The sequence below is a fragment of the Homarus americanus genome, unplaced genomic scaffold (assembly GCF_018991925.1).
Source record: "Homarus americanus isolate GMGI-L3 unplaced genomic scaffold, GMGI_Hamer_2.0 scaffold57980, whole genome shotgun sequence".
NCBI lineage: Eukaryota > Metazoa > Arthropoda > Malacostraca > Decapoda > Nephropidae > Homarus > Homarus americanus.
Genome location: NW_024716703.1, coordinates 16,069,154 through 16,092,916, shown reverse-complemented (window position 1 = coordinate 16,092,916; position 23,763 = coordinate 16,069,154). Strand labels below are relative to the sequence as shown.

Below are 23,763 nucleotides of genomic sequence, written 5' to 3'. Positions count from 1 at the left end.
CTGCATTTTAAGATGTATGATATGTATTACATGTAGGAGTGTCTGTGTTTACAGTCATTCAGTCAGCAAATTTATCCACATAAAGGGAGTTAATGGAGTCTTTTTCATCATTCCAGGTTTAAAATATGGTGTGATTTGATTAAAAGACCAGACTTGAATCACAGTAAAGTTATCACCAACCGGATGTCAATGAGAGTATGTTCACTGCACTTTGAAGATCGTATGTACATGAGTCCCAACAACAAGTCCAGATTAATTTGGTGTGCTGTGCCAAAGCCTGTCACAGGTATGGAATATTGCCTCAAATATAATGGTGTCCCAACATTCTAGAGATAATTGATGCATGAACAGTTGTTTTAGTTTGGGAGTTTCTGGGAGACTAAAATTTCCAATATTTTCTGGTAGGCATCCCCTGGGTTATGGAAGGGTTCTGTTCCTGAAAATCTTTTTGCAGTGCTAAATTCCGTAACACGAAACCATTTTCCCACTGACTTCCATTATAAAAGTTGCGATGCATTCCTTGTGGAAATTTTTTGTGGCCCAAAAATGTGACACAAGCAATATATGTATGAAATTAGATGGTTTTAACCCTATACAGTGAGTCATTCATGATGTAACATGATAATAAATTAACCCTTAGGCCCCGGGTGACGTTCCAGAATGTCCACCTATTTTCCCACTTTTTTTTTATTAATTATTTTTTAAAAAGTTGATTTTTCTTCTCGATTTAACCCCACGGAGGGGGGGGGGTGTTACTGCTAGCAGCACCCTAACCCTGGGCTTAAGGGTTAACAAAACACTCGATTTTTACTTACCGGAAATGATGTTGGGTGCTGAGTTAGGTGAGGTGGTGCAATTGGAGTTACTGGGAGGAAGACGGTGGGTCACTGCTGACTCCTGCCTCTCCCTGTGGATCATTATCATCTTCTTTGGCTGCATGATGTGGTCTCGAGGCAAAGAACTTGTCCAATGTGGTCTGTTGTTGATGGCACAATTTTTCAGTGTACAGCTCACCATGATGTTAATGGGAACATTTTGCTTGGTCTGGTCCTCAATCCATACACTGAGTAAGCATTCCATTTTAACCATAACATCACTACAATGAAAATACAGTGTACTTAGTGGGAACTTCAGCACTATCCCTAATTTTGTCTTTGTTATCACGGATTGTTCCGACAGTGGAGGTAGCATTATTTTGAAGCTTCTCCCTTTGGTCAAACCTCCTTGCCACCACTGCTAGCACTTGCACTGATGGCCTCTTTCCACTCATCTTGAATAAGAATGCACAGTATGTACAATACCTGTTATACAGTCCAGAAAATAAAGGCACAGCTGAACATTTGCTGGAGATTCAAACAGACCAAAACCATTGTTGTTGTGGGACTGCAGGTTCCTTGTGGCTACCACAGAGAATCCACACAAAATTGTTTCTACAATTGGGTAAAAATTGGTCAAAAAATTTGATTTTCATATATTTTCTTTATTTTAAAAATTTACCTAAATTTTGTAAAGGTGAGTTTTTTCCTTAGCCCAGAATTTTGGTCATAATTTAAAAATTTCTTAAGGGTGAAATTCTGTAACCAGGGATTCCATAACACGGGGATGTCCGTACAGTAGTTAGTACAAAGAGCTTGGTGTAGTATAGCATTGTTAATAAATTCTTAGTCAAGTAAACATAATGATAGTAATAATATTGATTCTGGTATTAATAGTAATGAGACAGTAGCTGGTGACTTGAAGAAGAATATACAGTACTACAGGTTGTACCTCTCTAGTCCGGCATTCTTTGGTCCGGAAACTCCCGTGGTCCGGAACGATTTTAGTTTGTCCAATAGGTAGATAGGCAGCTTTTTTTTTTTTTTTACTTATCTGAATTATTATTATTATTACAGGAGTATTAAATTTTTGCCCCTCAGGCCCCAATGTGGGTCAGTGACCTATGCCGGGTGCTAATCCCCTTGAAAAAAAAAAAAAGCCGCGGGAAATTAAGGTTTGTTTACATCCGGCAGTTCGGCTGCACTCTCTCTCTCTGCTTGTCTATACAGAGTACAACATTTAACCCTTCAATATATATGAGCAGTAAATAAGTGTTGCTTTCATATTCTTATGTAGAGTAATGACGATATACAGTATTACCCCGCCTAACGCGGTTTCACTTAGCGCGTTTTCGCATATACGCGGTGCCTTGCCAGAGCTGAACTTTCACTTAACACGGATTTTTTCCACATATACGCGGTGAGTGTCCGGCTCGAGACGCTATTTTTAGATTTTGCCCACGCGCCACCCGCCTGCCCGCCTGCCTGCCTGCCTCCCTCCCTCCTCCTCCTCCCTCCGCTTGGGCAAGCCGCGCGGTAAGGTTGCGCAGTGTGTGTCTTTGTTGCGTTATCACTGACGTCATATGACGTATCGGACTGTGATTGGCCATGCATCCCTACCCCCCTCTGCTGCTAGCTGTAATTGGCTTAAAGTATTATGACGTGACCACCCCGGGGAGGGAGGGAGGAGGGAGGAGAGACGATGCTTGACCTAGCTGCGGCAGTTTCATCCCTCAAGGCCACACCGTGTAAACGCGCATCCATTGTTCCGTAAAATGGCTTCCGCCGGACCACCACCGCCCCCAGAGAGAGACCTTTCCTTACCTGGACCCAGCGGCACTAAGCCAAAGAAGATACGACGTTCATTAAGCTACGAGGTGAAGTACCAAATTATTCAAGATTTGGAGAAAGGAAGACGGCAAGTTGATCTCGCGCGCCAGCATGGCGTCAACGAATCTACGATTCGTACGATCAAGAAGGATGCAGCCAAGATCAAAGAGCACATGAAAATCACAAAGTCTGCAGGTGCTTCATCTATCAGGTATTGCCAGAACAGGGTGCTGGCAAAAGTGGAAAATTTGCTGGTGAGTTATTTGGTGCGTCAGGCGCGACGCAACATGGCGGTGGACACGCGCTCAGTGCAGGAGTACGCACGTGAGCTATACGCAGCAGTGACACGTAAACTGGGAATTGCAGAGCCCAAACCCTTCAATGCTTCCTCTGGTTGGCTGCATAGGTTTAAGAAGAGGAACAAGATCACCAACATCAACATTGGTGGTGAGGAAGCGAGTGCTGACCGTGTGGCGGCTAGAGATTTTCCTCCGTTTTTACGTGAGATTATGGAGGAAGGACAGTACAGTGACGACCAGGTGTTTAACATGGACGAATCTGGTCTTTTCTGGAAAAAGTTACCTTCCAAGACCTTCGTTGTTCAGTCTGCCAGCAAGGTAAGGGGTCGGAAGTTGCAGAAGGAACGCATCACCGTCCTGTTTACCACCAATGCCTCCGGTACCTGTAAACCAAAGTTATCGTTGATTCACAAAGCCCGCAAGCCGCACGCCTACAAGAATATGGACATGAACAAGCTTAATGTCCACTGGCTAACCGCACGTAAGGCGTGGATGTCCTCTTCTCTGTCCCTCTTCTGGTTTGACAACTGTTTTGTTCCTGACGTGCAGAAATTCTGCGAGCAACAGAATGTTCCATTCAATATTTTGTTGCTCCTTGACAACGCACCTGGACACTCGCCCCTACTTATGGATCGTCACCCCAACGTAAAAGTGGTCTTCCTTCCTCCCAACACTACGTCATTAATCCAGCCCATGGACCAGGAGTTGATCTGCAATGTGAAAGCTGCGTACTCTGCAAAGAAGTTCAAGCTTCTGAACGACTCTACCAACACCAAGGATGAGTTGCGTAAGCTGGGTGACACCGACAGCGAGAGCAAAAGCGACGAGGACAAGGAACAAGAGGCGGCGACTCAAGAACTTCTCGTCAAACAATTTTGGAAGAAGTTTAACGTTAAACAAGCTGTAGACTTCTTGGTGGAGGCATGGGATCTGCTGACTATTGCTACGATTCGTCACGCATGGAGACATGTGTTGCATGGCATACCAGGTGAGAGGAGGAGTGAACCTGTGACTGGTGAGGTTCAGACTGTTGCAGTAGCAGTGGACCTTGCCAGAGAAGCTGCGCTCAATATTACAGCTGAAGGCTTCTCCGAGACCACCAACGAAGACATCCTGGAGGTGATCAAAGATCCTGAAGTGACTGCCGACGAGATGTTGGAAGAAGAACACGCCAGTGAAGAGGAGGAAGAAGGTGCGTCATTCTCCGAAGAACCTAGTTTAAGTCATAGTGATATTAAGTGTGTCATAGAGTTTACAGAAAAAATTAAGTCCGTCCTTTCCCGCGACAATGACGATGAACGCTATGAAGTCTTCCATACCCGACTGGTGCAGGCTATGGAGCCGTACATCAAGGTGTATCACGACAACATCAACACCAGCCGTCAGCAAAGCATAACCGAGTTCTTCGCCCGCAACCCACCACAGCCAGCCCAAGCCAGTGATAGTGAAAGTGAATTTGACTTTGAGGGATTTGTCAGGGAAGCCCTGACAACTGTAAGTGACAGTGATGTTGATTCACCTAGTAATGGTGATTCACCTGAGGGCCAGTAATCTGCCCTCTGCCTCGGAACCAGCCTCCATCCCCGTATGCCGACCCATCTCTTCTACTACCGTAAGTGTTTCACAAAATTTTTCGTTTTTTAACCTATTCTTTATTTTTCCTATGTTAACCTTTATCTTTCCTAACCTAACCTCTTCTATATTACTTGTTTTTCATACCATCATAAAGTTAAGATAGAATTTTTACTACAACATAGTTATGTGTCGTCAAAAAGTGGAGTTTGGGGGTCGGGCTGGGTTCTATTGGAATTAATCCCATATGTTCTGTTGTTCACTTAACGCGGATTTCACTTAGCGCGGGACCCTCTGGGTTCAATTGACCGCGTTAAGTGGGGTACAACTGTATATATATGTATATATATATATATATATATATATATATATATATATATATATATATATATATATATATATATATATATATATATATATATATATATATATATATATATATATATATATATATATATAATAAAAAGTTAGAACACTATACACTCATTGAAAACTCTCCACTTAGTGATAGTGTGGTAGAGGCTTAGGTGAGAGATAGTCAGTCAGTCAGTGCTGTCCAAACATTGCTAGAGGGAAGTAGCACTTGGCTGATATTCAACCCCCATGACCACATTCTTGTTGTTAGTCACCATATTTTCTACAGACATCGTGAGCGGTTCAGAGAGAATGATGAGACATCTCGCCAGCATTCGTAGAAAGGCAGAACAAGCAAGAAAAGAGACAACTCTGAAATCCTCTGAGATCTAACATAGTACCTATTAGTGGGAGGGGGGCCCAGGGGCCCGTGTTAGAAATTTTTCAATGTTTCACTACAAATGGACTTTGAAAAGATAACGAGATACTATAGATCCAGCATCCTAAAAAATAAAAATAACATAAAAGTATACAGTAGTGAACTCAAACATGGTTGAGGAGGAGGAAATTTATTTATTTATTTATTTTTCTTAACATCAACTTTTTTCACATTCAAAACTCAGGATCTTGGCCATTTATTAAAAAAAAAAAATGTTGAATGAATTCTCATCAAATAAACTGAAGGAAATTTTAATGTGTGTAAAAACAGAAATTTTGGTCCAAAATTTGGGGAAATTTCAAAGCTGTAAAGCAAAAAACTCGTTGCTATTCAGGAAAAGAGCCATAAAGCCAAAAACTCTTTTGTACCTTTCAGGAATGGATGTTATATTCCAGGGGATATAAATATGAATGCAATTGCATGAGAAATAAGGGAGGAATGGAATACAGTATAGTCTGCATTTACGCGTTCAAATGAACCCGTGGAGGTCCGCGTAAAACGAGAAACGCGTAAACGAAATAACAGAACATATGGGATTAATTGAAATAGAGACTGGCCAACTCCCAAACTCCACTTTTTCCGACCCAATACGTACCTTGTAGTAAAAATAACATCATAATTTTATGATGGTATTGACACACACATAATATCTAAATAAAAAACTACACTATTGTACAAATCTAAAGGTGTTTAACACTTACTTTAGTAGAAGAGATGGGTCGGCACACGTGGATGGCGGCTGGTTCCGAGGCAGAGGGCAGATAAGTGGCCCTCCGGTGAATCACTATCACTATCCACAGAGGTTTGCAGGGCCTCTCTGACAAACCCCTCAAAGTCCATATCCTCACTGTCACTATCACTGACTTGGGCTGGCTGTGGTGGGTTGTGGGCGAAGAAGTCCGTAATACTACGTTGACGACTAGCATTGATATTGTCGTGATAAATCTGGACATACGGCTCCATAATTTTTGACAGAGGGTTATTAGACACTTCATACCGATGCTTGACTATGTCTTTGTCAAGGATAAGCTTGATTTTCTCCCCCAACTCGATGATTTCCTTCACATAACCATGGCTTGGTCCAGGTAGTTCAAGGTTTCTCGGGGGTGGTGGGGGTCCAGCGGAAGCCATTGTGAGGGGAATAGCGGGCACAAGAGAGAATAGTACACGCCGAGAACTGAGAACAATGAGACTGGCCCGGCTAGGTCAGCGACTTCTTCCCTCTGGTGGCAGGGCACGTCATGTTACATTAGACCAATCACAGCTGAGGGGGAGGGAGGTAAGGATCACAGTGCGATACGTCATATGACGTCAGCGATAACGTAAGAGCGACCTAATGCGCACCGTCCAGGCACCGCTTTCCGCGTAAATGATGGAGTGAACCGCGTAACTTAAAATTTTCATTCTGGCAAGGTGCCGCGTAAATGACCAAACGCTTAAACCAAATACGCGTAAATGCAGACTATACTGTATTGAATTGTTTTTGGGGGGGATAGAGGGGAGGGGGTGGAAGATGATTGTAATCATGTACTGTACTGTATATACAGAATGTCATAAATATAATATGAAGACAATAGAGCAAAAACAAAAAGACCTATATCTTCCAAACAGTCCCCTAAGATGTGTTTTATAAAGGTCATGGGTCCAATGACTCAGATCTTAATCCCTCCCAAAAGATGCTTAGGAGCTGGAAACTGAAGCTGTTGGAACTAGGGCTCCTTTTATGGCCAACTCTGGTCGCTGGGTACATTCACAGTACTACTACTCTGCTGTCACTCAAGTTGAGTATGATTATGATCAACCAATGACAGAAAGATAGGAAAGCACAGCAGCTTGGCAGTACAGAATCACATCTCTCATCCTTCATGCAGGTAGTTAATCAGAGCTGAGTTTGGGTTCCAATTGTGGAAGTTGTGGAACTTCCCTTGAGAAGACTTATTTTCTTTATAGAGTTTTGTCTTCTCATCTCTAAGATCATTTTATAGTCAACAGTGATATAGCTCTTATTGTAGAATAGACTTCTTTCTTTTTGAGATTGGAGATGTTTCAGCTAAGACATTTGAAAAACCTTTTTTTTTTTTTTTGGTACATTTCAGTACAGTATCTCAAAAAATTATCCATCCACACTCAGTGTGAAACTTTATTAGACCATGGGTGATAGATATTGGAACATGCATTTACTTTGGTATATAATTTAACCAAAGTAATGCAATGTAGGACCAATATACCACAAAGCCACTCATACCAACTGTCCCGGGATACTGTATTACAAATTGCGTGTAGCATTTTGGAAGTCACTGGACACATTCTAGCAGATACTTTTTGAAAAACTATACAGTATCCCGTGGTTTCTTTTTTGCAAGAAACTGCTCTTCATTGGTGTGATGATGTAGGATTTTGTTTGGACTTTTCAGAGTTCCCTGCATTTTTCTTTAAATAAATGTCTTCTATTTTATTACCATTAGATGTGTATAACCTTAGTTGAGATTTCATCCATCATGCAGTTTTGAATGAAAATAGAAGAAAGTGTTAATGTTCTAATTCCTTCACATGAATATTAACCTAACCTAGGATTCCTCACTGTCTAGTGGCCAGTTTTTCTTGCCCATGAGTGCAAAGCAGCAAAGGTTGTACAGCATGCCCTTAAAATTCGCGGGGATTTGGTTCTCAAAATGGCCTCGAATAGATAAATCTGTGAATAACATTTGCTGATGCGAGGGGGGAGGGGGTGTACATTTTTACTCGTGTGCAAAGAAATGTATAGGGTGTCCATAAATGATTACCCTCATTAAAACAGGAGAGCATACTGAGGATAATCATTTATGGACACCCTGTATATTCCCTTTATGTGATTACCCTTAGGACAATTATTTCTTTTACCTGTGTGTGTGTGTGTGTGTGTGTGTGTGTGTGTGTGTGTGTGTGTGTGTGTGTGTGTGTGTGTGTGTGTGTGTGTGTGTGTGTGTGTGTGTGTGTGTGTGTGTGTGTGTGTGTGTGTGTGTGTGTGTGTGTGTGTGTGTGTGTGTGTGTGTGTGTGTGTGTGTGTGTGGTGTGCGTGTGTGTGTTGTGTGTGTGTGTGTGTGTGTGTGTGTGTGTGTGTGTGTGTGTGTGTGTGTGTGTGTGTGTGTGTGTGTGTGTGTGTGTGTGTGTTGTGTGTGTGTGTGTGTGTGTGTGTGTGTGTGTGTGTGTGTGTGTGTGTGTGTGTGTGTGTGTGTGTGTGTGTGTGTGTGTGTGTGTGTGTGTGTGTGTGTGTGTGTGTGTGTGTGTGTGTGTGTGTGTGTGTGTGTGTGTGTGTGTGTGTGTGTGTGTGTGTGTGTGTGTGTGTGTGTGTGTGTTAATAAACGGTTTATTAGTAGAGTTGCAGCCGGTGGCTAAAAATATACAGACTTACATTTGATTTAGACATAATGATATAATATGCGTTGAATAAATTTACAGGGCTGTACAGTACATAAATCAGAAGTTGTTTATTATTTTGACAATAGATGGGATGGTGCTGTTCTTATATCTATCGGTGCTGGCTCTTTTGGGCTGTATTTTGTTGTAGTGGCGGACTGCGCGAGTTGGGTGGGGGCTGGAGGTGGCGCGCGCGCGCTTTACGCGGCTAATTGAACCCACGGCGGCCCGCGTAAAGTGAGAAACGTGTAAAGTGAACAACATAACATATGGGATTAATTGAAATAGAGACCGGGCCGACCCCCAAACTCCACTTTTTCCCGACACAATACGTACGTTTTACTAAAAATAACATCTTAACTTTGTGATGGTATTCACCCACACATAATATAGAAGGGAATAATCAATAAGAGAATAATAAACTGAAGGTTAGGTTAGAAAAAAACAAGGTTGGGGTTAACACTTACGTTAGTAGAAGAGATGGGTCGGCGTAGGGGAATGGAGGCAGGTTCCGAGGCAGAGGGCAGGCTACTGGCCCTCAGGTGAGTCTTCATCGGTGTCATCCACACTTACTAGTGCCTCCCTGACAAATCCCTCAAAGTCATCATCACTGTTTCTGCCTCTTGTCACTATCACTGGCTTGGGCTGGCTGTGGTGGGTTGCGGGCGAAGAACTCTGTTATGCTTTGCTGACGGCTGGTGTTTATGTTGTCGTGATAAACCTTGATGTAGAGCTCCATAGTCTGCAACAGCTGGGTAGTGAAGATTTCATACCTGCTTGTGTCAGGGTCGTCGGAAAGGAGGAGCTTGACTTTCTCGATACACTCGATGGCACCCCTTACATTACTATGGGATAAGCGGCGTTCTTCTTGGGATGACTCACCACCTGCCTCTTCACTGACGTCATCATCATCTACCATCTCGTCGGTAGTCACATCAGGATTCCTTATCACCTCCAGGATGTCGTCGTTGGTGGTCTCGGAGAAGCCTGCAGCTGTAACACTCTGCGCAGCTTCTCTGGCAAGGTCCACTGCTACTGCAACAGTCTGAACCTCACCAGTCACAGATTTACTCTGCCTAACACCCGGAATGCCTTGCAACACATGTCTCCATGCATGACGAACAGTTGCTACAGACAGCTGATCCCATGCCTCCACCAAGAAGTCCACAGCTTTCTTGACGTTGAATGTTCTCCAGAATTGTTTCAAAAGCACTTCTTGCTCTGCCAACTGTTGATCCTCATCGTCTTCGCTCTTGCTATCGGTGGTGGTGTCACTCAGGTTACGCAACTCTTCCTTGGTGTTGGTGTAGTCGTTCAGGAGGTTGAATTTTTTAGCAGAGAATGCAGCTTTTACCTTACAGACCAATTCTTGGTCCATGGGCTGTATTATAGACGTAGTGTTGGGAGGAAGGAAGACCACTTTTACGTTGGGGTGACGATCTAACAGTAGGGGCGAGTGTCCTGGTGCGTTGTCAAGCAGCAACAAAATCTTGAATGGCACATTCTGTTGCTCACAGAATTTCTTCACATCAGGGACAAAACAGTCATCAAACCAGGAGAGGGACAGTGTAGAGAACATCCACGCCTTACGTGCGGTCAGCCAGTGGACATTTAGCTTGGTCATGTCCATGCTCTTGTAGGCGTGAGGCTTGCGTGCTGTGTGGATCACCGATAACTTGAGCTTACAGGTACCGGAGGCATTGGTGGTAAATAGGACTGTGATGCGCTCCTTCTGCAATTTCCGGCCCCGAATCTTGCTGGCATTCTTCACAACGAAGGTCTTGGAAGGTAGCTTTTTCCAAAAAAGACCAGATTCGTCCATGTTAAACACCTGGTTGTCGGTGTACTGTCCTTCCTCCATAATCTCACGTTAAAACGGAGGAAATTCCCTAGCCGCAACACGGTCAGCACTAGCTTCTTCACCACCAATGTTGATATTGGTGATCTTGTTCCTCTTCTTAAACCTCTGTAACCACCCAGAGGAAGCATTAAAGGGTTTGGGCTCTGTAATTCCCATCTTTCGTGACACTGTAGCATACAGTTCACGTGCGTACTCCTTAACTGAGCGCGTGTCCACCGCCATGTTCCGTCGCGCCTGACGCACCAAGTAGCTCACAAGTAATTTTTCCGTCTTGAGAAGCACCTGGTTGTGGAAATACTTGATCATAGAAGCACCTGTAGACTTTGTGATGTTCATGTGCTCCTTTATCTTGGCTGCATCCTTCTTAATTGTCCTGATAGTTGATTCGTTCACACCATGCTGGCGCGCGAGATCAACCTGTCTTGTTCCTTTCTCCAACTCTTGTATGATCTTATATTTTATTTCGTAGCTTAAGGAACGTCGTGTCTTCTTTGGCTTAGGGTGGCTGGGTCCAGGAAATGCAAGGTTTCTTTGTGGTGGTGGTGGTGGTCCGGTGGAAGCCATTCTTATGGAACAATGGATACCGATATACACAGTGTAGCCGGGAGGGGTGTAACTGATGCGGTAGGTCAAGGGGCTTGAACGCTCCCGCAGCGGGGCACGTCATAGTACTACATTAAACCAATCACAGCTAGCAGGGAGGGAGGTAAGGATGCTTTGCCCAGTCACAGTCCGCTACGTCATATAACGTCACCGATAACGCAACAAAGACATACACTGCGCACCCTGCTCGCGCCGCTTACACAACATGGCGGAGGGCGGGAGAGATGGCGGGAGGTTTGGATCCAAAAATGGCGCGGCTCGCCAGCCGCTCTCCGCGTAAAGGGGTACATGCACCGCGGAAAGTGAGCATTCCGTGTTCGGCAGGGTACCGCATAAACGTGGAAACGCGTAAAGTGGGACCGCGTAAAGCGATGGTTGACTGTACAAGTATAGGTAAAAGAAATTACTGTCTCTAGAACAAATGGCTCCCTGTCCCGGCCGCGAAAATGCCAGCAACTTAAAAACTACCCTTAGATATTTTTGGGTACATCCAGGGTGTCATCCGCGAATAATCAAGGTTCACGAATTAAAAATTCACTAATTATCAGGGCATGCTGTACTACAAAGTCTTTTTTTGGCTTCAGCACAAAGACTTTTGGTACTTCTTTTCAACCTACAGCATGTAGGGAAACCAATTAGAAAGCTGTGTTCAGTATTGTGTTCTTTATGGACTCTTAAGTCAGCAGTGACCTTTTTAAATAAGTAAAGGTGCTCTAAATCATTTCTTTTTATGTACAATTTCCACAGATTTTTCCTGGAGCAAGTGAACTATCTTGCTATTTGGCTACCAGGCATATTGCTTGAACTTTCAACTTGTAAGTGATTTGTTAACTCTGAATGAGAGTTAAAACAAGTCTTTATGTTGTACAGTGTTTGCTCTGTAGGTGGTTGATACTTATTTGGTTTGGGCATTTACCTCACTCTTTCTTGTTAGTGTGGAATTGGGGGGGGGGGGGGATATTTGTTTCCTTTAATCACCAAGCTTTCCATGGAAATTTAAAACCTTTTTGAAGTATTGTACAGTACCTTGTTGTTAACCCTCTTATTGACAGATATGAATTAGTTCTCTCTACTGTTGGAAATTTCTCTCGGTTTCTTTAGTAAGTAACATGGTCTTGATCTTGAGACCTTTTTTCAGGTCTCATGGATATATAAAAATTCTAATGTTAGATCTGCATTTATAAATATTTTCCCTCTCTAACCTTTAACTGGTAGCTAAGGATTTCACACTCTCCCCACATGCACAACAGTGTAATGCAAGGAACATGAACCTCCACTCAGATGGCCACCAACTAAGGGTTATAGTGGGGGAAAATCACTAGTGCATTACACATACTATACAGATGTTTAAAGATGGTCACAGAAGACAGAAGTATTGTTCATTATATCTTTAATAGCAACAGCTATTTCATAAGACCACTGTTATTAAGTTTATAAATATCATTTACTAAATAAATGATCAATAAGGTTACAGTATTTGGATTGTCACCACCATGCAGTGCTATATTTGAGTATGCTCATACAATCTGAGTGTATCATCAACATAACCATTTTCTGGCTATTTTCTGTGATTGATTGGATTGGCATTCTTACTCATGATCTTTATGACTTTCAATATTGTCAAATATAATTTGAATTCAATTCTTGGTATACTTAAGAACCAGTGTAGTTTGATTAGAAATTGCATAATAAGAGTTCTTGGTGGAAATTAATAGATAAATTTAGTTACTCTGTTCAAGACAGACTGGATCATCCTCAATTGATAATTTGTCAAACTCTGAATAAAATTAATGTATGAATATGTACAGGCCCCCTTTGAGCTGAATAAAATTGTCTGGCATTAGCCAAGTAAAATATTAAAAGTGGCATCCCCATAGTGAAGGGGTTAGTAACTATAGTGTATTTTTAAGGAGACATGAAAACAATGAATGTTTTAAGATGTTGAGGTGATAGACTCTGAATCATGGGCTTAATGATTTCAGTAATATAATTATGTTGTGTCTATCCCTTCAATTGATGAAACTCCAGTTTTGTTACATTAAGTTGACTTGATGTTTGCACTACACTCTCCAAACTGTGTATTTGTCCCTTCAGATGGTGAAACATCAAACTTAGCAGAAAGTGTGGACAGCAAGGCAGCTCTGGCTAATAAAGTAGAAGCTCAAGAAAGACAAACAGGTAAAACAGGTAAGGGAATACTGTGCAGTAGTTAGGAATGACCTTGTGATATTAATGGAAATCCAATGCAGATATTGATATTAAAGAGCTCTAGATAGTAGGAGAATTTTCATTCCATTTGACAATGGATATGTGGTGTGGCTTTGTAGTTACTGTAGTCTTGATGGGCATGTAAATTTCCTGCCAGGAGCATAATTTTTGCATCACTACAGATACAGTACTGCAAGTGTTGAACCTTTTTTATACGACGTTAAATCAGCTTTTATAATAGGAGTTTATGGGAAAAGTTGATCAAGTTTACAGATTTATATTTTTTTATTTATTTTTTATTTTTATTTTTTTATTTATTTTTTTATTTTTTGGTAATTAAACCCTTTAGTAAATCAGGGAATGCCTTAAAATGAAAGTATTCTAGTGAACTGTCAAAGGATAATGAGTACAAAGTAAGGTTTGTTTGCACTTCAGTATAAAAATGTTTATTGACCTAGCTAGTTCAGGAAATTTCGTAATAAAACTGCCAGCTCTCAAACATTTCTTCATAAGTGATAACGCTCATAGCTATTGAATACTCAAGAGAGTTAGATTTCTGTTTCTTTAATTTTATGATATTGATGAATAATCTGATATGAAACTAACATCAGTTCATTTGTAAATTGCATGGAACGTACTCATATATTTCCATTTTTTCTGCACACCCTTACAACCAACAGATTCAACTGTTTTAGCACAACCTCTTCCATTAGCTAAAGGCAGCAAGAAATTTGATTGGTCTTTGACACTTGATGAAGACGTCATCGTTAAAGAAGGTATGAAGATTGGTGTTCTCAAACTGATATAGTTTTTCTGTAAGTTCCACTGAATTCATTAATGCATGCTAGTTAGCCATGTTTTGTTCATAATTTTCTCATTTCTAACATCACAGTTATTGAGGTCAGATGTGTGAAAGTCAAGTCAATGCTACAAATGGATTTTTTTTTTCCAGAGAATATGATGGATCAGGACAACCAATTAGACCTCTCAGCTCCACCTTCACCAGAAGAAGCAAATTCTCCAACTTCTTGTGTAGACACCAAGGAAGGCATCATTAAACATGATCATACAGGTTTGCAATACAGTACAGTATAGTCTGCATTTACGCGGTCAATTGAACCCGTGGAGGTCCGCGTAAAACGAGAAATGCGTAAACGAAATAACAGAACATATGGGATTAATTGAAATAGAGACTGGGGCGACCCCCAAACTCCACTTTTTCCGACACAATACGTACGTTGTAGTAAAAATAACATCTTAATTTTATGATGGTTTGCACACACAATTAATAATTAAGAGAAATATCAATAATATTAGGTTTTTTAAAACTTGCGTTAGTAGAAAAGCTGGGTCGGCACACGTGGATGGCGGCTGGTTCCGAGGCAGAGGGCAGATTAATTGTCCTCCGGTGAATCACTTTCACTACTCGCAGAGGTTTCAGGGCCTCCCAGACAAACCCCTCAAAGTCCATATCCTCACTGTCACTATCACTAACTTGGGCTGGCTGTGGTTGTGGTGGGTTGCGGGCGAGGAAATCCTCAATACTATGTTGACGACTAGCATTGATGTTGTCAAGATAGATCTGGATATACGGCTCCATAACTTTCGACAGATGGTTATTAGACACTTCATACCGATGCTTGTCTGGGTCGTTGTCAAGGATGAGCTTAATTTTCTCCCCTAACTCGATGATTTCCTTCACATAATCATGACTTGGTCCAGGTAATTCAAGGTTTTTCTCGGGTGGTGGGGCCCAGCGGAAGCCATTGTGAGGGGAATAGCGGGCACAAGAGAGAACTGTATACACGGACTGAGAACAATGAGACAGGCCCGGCTAGGTTAGCGACTTACCCTCTGATGGCAGGCAAGGTTGGATCAAATACTGATTTTTAGCGGTCAAATACAAATACAAATACTTGTGACATTATGATGCAAAAATACAAATACAAATACTTTTATTCCTTAATTCAAAAATATAAATATAATTACAAATACTTCTGAAATTAAGATGTAAAAATACAAATATAAATACAAATACTTCTGAAATTAAGATGTAAAAATACAAATACAAATACTTTTATTTCCAAGTTCAAAAATACAAACCCAATATAGTAAAAGTCCAAAAATCCGGATGCCAGAAATCCGGACTACCCGAGAATCCGGACTTTTCGAAAACTTAATTTATTTATTTATTTATTTATTTATTTATTTTTTATTTTTAGCTGGCTTTTGTGTGTATGTGCGCTTGCATGAGCGCCACAGCTGCGCAGCGACAACAAGCGACCACGTGGTCGCCACTTTAAAACGAGCAATCAAACTGTGACAACGTATGTAATTTTGAATCCTACTCTTTCCATTTACAGAGTACCGTACAAGCCCATAATAATGGCTCCTAAAGTAGATAAACTTCGTTGTGTGATGAGAAAGAAGAACATGTTGAAATTGAGTGACAAACTTGAAATAATTAAGAAACTAGAACTTGGTGTGAGCAATACTTTTCTAATGTAAACATACGACATTGGAAAGTCTACAATTTATGATATAAAAAAGGCAAAGAATAAAATTATAGAATTCATAGCTTTTTCTTTAAAACTGCTCATTTTGATAAATGAAGCATGCTATATTTGCTAGTGAATAAACTATCAAAATGTACCTGTTCATCTCTTCTTTATTTTTCCTTAAATTTGAATTTTAAAAGTACTGCCTGAGAATCCGGAAAATCCGAAAATCAGGACCGACCCAATCCCCAAGCAGTCCGGATTTTTTAACTTCTACTGTACCTACATATCAGAATTACATTTTATCATCATTAATGCCTGGAAGATTTCTGGGCTCAACTTAGCTCGCTCAGGAGTGTAAAAATTACCAGCTTTGGTAAACGCTCTCTCAGAAGGTGCCGACGTTGCACAGCAGCCTAGAATGCTCTTGGCAAAGTGCCTCAGAATTTTGAAGCTTTGTATATCACGCCAATACTTCAATGGGTTGATGTCAAAAGGCAGAACACCTTCCTCTAGGTACGTTTCAAGCTCTGTGGTTTGTTGACGGGCTTGCCGTCGATGGCCCAGGTGGAGGCATGTAGGCAAAGAGACGAGGTCGTTTGGCAATTATGCCATCTTTGTCTTGGTTGATGCTCATGGAAAGCTCATTCTCTTGAATTTCTTCCTTCTGGATGTTCTTGTAGTCCTTGGTAGACTCTGCAATAATTAAGTCCGCAATCTTCGAAATCTTTTCTTTCTGCAGTTCCTCACATGGAATCCACGCCAACTTGAACCTGGGGTCCATGGCAGCTGCGGCAATGACATCAATCCTCTCCAGAAATGGATGCAACCTCTTTTTGACAGATGACTATAGTGCATTTGCCAACTTAAAGCAGTAGAGCGGTTTATTTTCAATGAACAGTTTGAGGCTGTGCTCAAGACCAAATACAACTGGTGCGATGCAAGAAAGTGTTACTATGCTTTCTCCTTCTACTTGCGACATCGCCTCTTGGAATGGTTCCAAAACTTGTACCACTTCTTTCAACATTGTCATTTCCATTCCCTTCAACTCCTCTACAGTCTTTTTTGTTCCTAGAAGACGAATGGCTGAGTTGACTCCGCTGGTGTCCTCGAGAACTGACTTAATCATTGTCAACTGAGAGTTCCATCTAGTAGCAGTGGTGGCTTGCAGTGCAACGCCAATCTTTTCCAAGAACGGTGCAGCCACAGTAGATCGACGTATTGCAGCCACAATACTGTAGCACTTGTGTATCACAGTTGCAACTGCACTATTTCTGACACTGGGATCATTGAAGGCATCTCTTATGCACAGTTGCTGTGTATGGGCAAAGCAACTGGACTGCTCTGGTGGAAGAAGGGCAAGCACTTCATCCAGATCAAGTTCTTCTTCCAAAATGTCAAGAGCATCTTCATTTTCATTTTCACCACTACTTTCACTCCTTACTTCGTCTCCATATAATCCTGGCAGACAGACATCAAATGCTCTCACCATTGACGAAGCATTGTCGGCAACCACCCTCCTCACCTTGCCATGAATTCCGAATTTCATGACAATTTCCTTATATGCTGTAGCGATGTTCACAGCTGTATGTCGTTCCACAAACTGATCGCAAGCAATGACACGTAACTTCAACTCCCATGACGAGTTGATGAAGTGTACGGTGACGGCGAGAAATGATACCATTCTCCGATTCGTCCCTAGGTCTAGTGTCAGGTAAATACGACTGAGGTGTTTGAATTCTGTCATCAACTGCGACTCAATGAGCTTCGTTCTCTGCTGCAGTAAACTATTTCTGAGTGTGGTTCTGCTTGGAAACATGAATTGTGGTTCTGCTTCGTACAGAAGAGCCCGAAAAGTCTTGCTTTCCACAATGCTCAGAGGCAGTTGATCACATGCAATGGACTCCAAGAGTTTCTTTGTCATAGACCGCTGTTTGATGTGATTAGCGTCAAATTTTTTCTCCTGTGCAGGTTTGAAGAACGAGGTCAATCTGGGCTGTGACACACAGCTCTCATGCTTCTTCTTTTCCTCTGCAGCTCTCAAGGTCTCATACTCATTGTAATGAACTTTGTGAACTCTTCTGAGATGCAGAACTAGGTTAGGTGTTGCCTTCGTCGATGCCGAATATGACTTTTTGCACTGTAGACAGTCGGCTATGAGAGTCTTGTCAGTGGACTTGGCATTAACAGAATAAAACTTTGTCAGTGCAGCTGACAGTTGAGGCATTTGCACATCCTCCTCATCCTCGATAGAATGGTCATCAGATGTCGATATGTCTTGTTTATCCATCTACAACATGAGAACCAATGTTTGTCAAACTTTAAAGTTCAAACCGAGTTATCACTAGAATGACAAGTGCTTTCTTTATTTGCCATATTTGGTACTATACAGTGTATTAGACTATTGTCACGCTCCCTAACCACATAGTACTATATTTAAATTAAATAAGAAAAAAAAACTTTCTCGACAGGATTTTTAATAAAATTATTATATCTTAATTCACCCACCATGTACAATGTGTTTGTTGAGTTGGGGGCGGGCCGTGATAACATAGGAAAACTCAAGTGCTCATGGGATTCGGGAGTCACGGGCACTCACGGCTTCACGTCTTCCCAGATTGACCTTGACGCTCGATCTGAGCCTGTGATCTAACTCAGCGACAGCGAGTTAGACCGAGTGTCGACGGAAAAGTGGCGTGGCATTTAAATTCAAAACAAGCGGGAAAAGGTGCACAACAGATTCAGAATGTTCAACGTTACTGCTTGCAGATAACAATAGCAGTAATAAAAATAAACAAAATTACAAAAATAAAACGAATTCAAGTGTTTTCGTCCTCACAAATTGTCTGTAAGTAGCAATACAAAATATCAATTTTTCCTTTGTTTATGGAAGAGGCAAAAGGCAGTAGCCTTAAACTAGATTACTGCCTGTAACACTAACAAGTGTGGGAAATACAAATACAAAATACTTTTTCTTCTGGGTGCCAAAATACAATTACAAATACAAATACATTGTATTTAAATACAATTAAAATACAAATACTAATTGTATTTGATCCACCCCTGGTGGCAGGGCACATCATGTTACATTAGACCAATCACAGCTAGCGGCGGAGGGAATGCGTGGGTGGTTAGGATGCGTGGTCCAATCACCACTGCAGACATCAATGAAGAGATTCAGCATCGGATCAGATGTGCATCTCAAGCCTTTAGCAGACTCCCAAACCATGTCTTCACTGTAGGGAGTTGAAATTATCTTCAAAGTTACACGTTATGGCAGCGAGACATGGGTTACATATAGGAGGCACCTCAAGGCACTTGAAATTTTTCACGAACGTAATCTACGTTCCATCCTCCGAGTTCGCTGGGAAGACGAGAGAACAAATGCCAGTATTCTTGGTGACACCAACTGTAGGAGCATCGAGGCTACCATAATCCATGAACAACTACGCTGGACTGGTTATGTTACCCGCATGGATGACAGTAGATTGCCCCAAAGCAGCTACTTTACAGTCACCTAATGAATAGTAAACGTAATTCCTGCGGGCAACTGAAAATGTATAAGGATAGTCTTAAGACAAACCTGAAAAAGTGCCAAATCGACCCCGTCACATGGGATTCGATTACTCCACATCGTAACGCTTGGAGGAGCACCACACGAGAAGGTGTCAATACTTTTGAGTTAGTCCGACTGCAAACCGAGGCTTTCAAGCGCCAACTCCGGAAAGACGCTGCCACCGCCCCTCCTGCACTCGATGTAGCCCTCCACATGTGCAACACCTGTGAACAACTCTGCTGGTCCCGTATTGGCCTCTTTAGTCGCCTCAAAACTCACCAATGAAGGTGACATCCCTAATAACTCATATCATTGTATCATAGCTGGATGATCGTCATACTCGATTCCAAGTGACAGTAACGTAATAGTAGTAAGTCGTAGGATAATGTTGGTGTGTGTAGCACAGTATGGGTAATGTTGGTGTGTGTAGCACAGTGTTACACCCCCTTCACTCATGGTGTCGACACAGTACTCCCTCATATTGACCCTGATGCATTTCTACAAAACTCACTGGGTTACACCAACCCCAGTTGTAAATATTACTTTCCTGATTCTCCTGAGTTTAGTTCTAGTCTTCTACTATCTCATGCCTTCTCCTTAATTAACCATAACATCAGCAGTATTCCCTTTCACTTACTGTAGATACCTTTTTAGATCAGTGTATATCTTCTATTGCCCACAAATTTGATGTACTTGGGTTCTGCAAGACCAAACTCATTAATGATATTAAACATTTGTTTAACATTCTTAATGATAATCTATACAGCGTCAACACGTCACAACACAGTGGTAGTGTCGCACTATATGTTGATATCAAGTATAACACTTCTATAAGAGATGATTTACAGGTTCAGGAGGAGTTCATGGAGAGTGTTTTCACTGAATTACATAACGACACACGAAATATCCTTGTAGGAGTAATCAAAAGAAGACCCCACACTAATGTAAGGAACTTTCTTGATAAATTTTCGGAGCTTATCTCTATCATAAGTTCAGAGAGGAAATTTTGCTACCTTACAAGAGATTTCAACCTTGATCTGCTAAAATCAGAGATGGACACCTCAGTAATAAACCTTGGTACCTGTCATTCTAAGCTCTTCTTGAACACTCTAACCAAACCCACTAGAGTAATTGCCACCTCTGCCACTGTGATATATCGTATCTGGATTAACAAAACTCCTAACAATCTTGCAAGAGGAATTATTTATAACAGTATCTCAGATCACTTTCCATTTTTTGCCATGTATAAATCAGTAACAAGATCTGAAAGGTCTAGTAGAGTCCTAATAAAATACAGCGACTACTGCGCTGATAACATGCTCCTTTTTGAAAACAACTTACTGAATGGTAAGTGGGATCTTGTCTATGCCTCTGACAACCCTAATGTGAGCTGGTGCAATTTCTCTTGCATCTTCAATGCTTGCTTTGATAAATGCTTCCTCCTCAAGACTAAGTCTGTGAAAACTGTATTTATCCCCAAACCCTATATTACGAGTGAAATCAACGGAATGATAAAAGAAAAACACAAACTCCAAAAGATATTTGCAAAAAGACCCATAACTTTTGGTGATTCTTACCGAAGTGTCAGAAATGGAGTAACTCAGGCAGTTAGAAATGGCAGATGCAGCTATTATACAAATAAGCTCCAGTCAACATTGGGCAACAGTAAGAAAACCTGGAATATCATCAATCCTATTCAGAACAGGAACACCCAACCTTTGGCCCCCCACTCAGCTTTTATGATAAATCATTCAGTTGTAACAGAACCCTCCGTCATTACCAACCACTTCAATGACTATTTTATTAATGTTGGCAAAAATCTTGCAGAGAGCATCCCTGATCACCATGAGGAATTTAGAGCCTACTTGCAAAGCAGACAGCAAAAACAGCTGTTTTTATACCCTATCACAGCAGATGAATTATTGACCATCATAAAAGTGTCCAAAGATGCTGCAGTAAGCGACAACAATATACCAATGAGCATTATTAAGAAAGTAGCCCACATATTACTACCTGTTCTCCTACACATTTGTAACTCCTCCTTCACAAGTGGTGTTTTTCCGTGTAAACTTAAGATTGCTAAAGTTTACCCAGCATATAAAAAATCTGGGGACAAAGGTCTTTTCAAGAATTTCTGCCCCATATCAGTCCTCCCAGCCTTAAGTAAGATACTGGAGAAGCTAACATGTGGTCGACTAAATTACTTATGCAGTGTCAATAAAATCCTTACAGACTCTCTGTTTGGATTTAGAGCTAGAAGGTCAATCAACTAAGAGTGCTCTGCTATCCTATACTAATGCCATCTTAAACTCCTTTGATGACAGTCAGTTCACAGTCGGTATATTCCTAGACCTCTCTAATGCCTTTGATACCGTCGACCATACCATCCTCCTTTTAAAGCTTGAACATTATGGTGTTAGGGGCTCATCCCACAATTGGTTTACCTCATATCTGACTGATAGAAAGCAGTATGTTTTCTATAATAATCATCAATCTGACTCCTCACCAATTTTGTATGGCGTCCCCCAAGGCTCCATTCTCGGGCCTGTACTGTTCTTGTTGTACATAACCTATACAAGGTCTGTCCAAAAAGAAACCAAACTTTTTTAAAAACAAATTTATTGCTTTACTTACAACTTAATCAGACTTGTCTCCTTCAAAGCACTCCCCTCCACTGTTGATACACCGCTCCCAACGTTTTTTTCCAGTTCTGGAACGCGTTTTGAGGGATGGTGTGCTGGTCCCATAGCAAATTTTCTTCTATCTCTTTATCGTTTGAAATCGGCGACCTTTCAGGGTGGATTTCAACTTTTTGAAAAAAAAAAGTCCGCAGGAGCCAAATCCGGAGAGTAGGGCGGCTGGGGGACGATAGTCGTCTCGTGCTTCGCCAAAAAGTCACCGATAAGGAGCGACGAGTGAGCAGGTGCATTGTCATGGTGCAGCATCCAGGTCTTGTTTGTCCACGCCTCAGGCCTCTTCCTTCGCACTGCCTCCCTCAAACGCTTCAGGACCTCCAAGTAAAACTCATTATTGACTGTCTGACAATGTGGAACAAACTCATGATGAACGACTCCCTTCCAACCAAAAAAGACGATCAACATCACCTCCACATTTGAGCGACTCTGACGTCCAGATTTGGGATCGTCTTCGGTGGATGTTCTTCCCCTTTTGAAACGCTGGTACCACACGTGACATTGCGTATGGCTCAAACACTCCTTCCCATAAGCCTGTTGCAACATCTGAAAAGTCTCCTTTAAAGTTTTCCCAATTTGAAACAGAATTTCACGCAAACATGTTGCTCTTCAAGATCCTTCATTGTTCAACTTGCAACAAATCGCCAAATGCACTAAGCACACGTTCACTCTAGTGCGTGTAGCTCGATGACTAATTGACGTGGCGTGATGTGGCTAGTGTTAGACTAAAGGCCAAGGTCACTGCTACACAGCGCTTTGATCGGGAGCACGTTGCGCCAGCTCGTTGGCGCGCTATTTAAAAAGTTCGGTTTCTTTTTGGACAGACCTCGTATAGTCTACTCCAGCACTCTCATGAAATACAACTTATTTGCAGATGATAGTAATCTCTATACCAGCAACTCAGATCTCCATTCCTTGATGAGAATTATGAACAATAAATTGACCAAAGTCAGGACCTGGGTAATACGCAATAAATTGACCTTAAACATCGAAAAAACCCACTACACAATCTTTCACAGAAGGAAAAACTTACTCCGAGATTTGGACCCCCTGTACCTTGGTAATACAGCCCTCAATAAACATTGCGGTATCCTCAATCACACTCGTCAGTCACTCACTCTTTCAACAATGAAAGAAATCTATCATGATCTTGTTTACCAACACCTGATACAGGTACACTGTCACACACAATGGGGGTTCTCTGGCCCTTCAAAACACTACTCCTGATTACAGTAAAGCCTCCGATAATGACGGTTCTACTAACCACGATTCGTGTGTAAGACGCTAGTTACTTTAGGATCCAATTCAATTTATGTCGTTATTTTATTCGTATTTACGACTAAAATGTCATATAGGTCCACAGTCCCGTAAGCAAACACATAAATATTTATGCAACAAACTTTATGAATTAAAAAGTACATACAAAGTATTGTATACCGGTAATAGAATTAACAAAATATTAAATATTAAATATTATTCCAGATGATACTAAATACTACAGGTTGACTATCAAAAATCCGGCAACCTCAGGACCTGAAGATTGCCGGATTTTCAAAAATGCCGGAAAACTGACGGTTATATTTGCTGTATAAGTTTAACAGAAAATGACTACCTGTACAGTCCTTTAAACAAAGAAAAT

General features: G+C 41.5%; 1 protein-coding gene across 5 annotated transcripts in view; it reads left to right on the top strand.

Moving 5' to 3' along the window:
* The window catches only part of LOC121858313, a 175,293-nt gene that overhangs the window by 73,732 nt on the left and 77,798 nt on the right, over positions 1 to 23,763 (top strand). For 3 of the 5 annotated variants that reach the window (XM_042354648.1, XM_042354647.1, XM_042354650.1), the window contains 4 exons: positions 117 to 286; positions 13,264 to 13,356; positions 14,058 to 14,153; positions 14,330 to 14,449. In XM_042354648.1, coding sequence (XP_042210582.1) covers positions 117 to 286; positions 13,264 to 13,356; positions 14,058 to 14,153; positions 14,330 to 14,449 — 479 coding nt within the window. The remainder of the gene's footprint in view (positions 1 to 116; positions 287 to 13,263; positions 13,357 to 14,057; positions 14,154 to 14,329; positions 14,450 to 23,763) is intronic. The other 2 variants (XM_042354649.1, XM_042354651.1) reach the window with 2 other exon arrangements.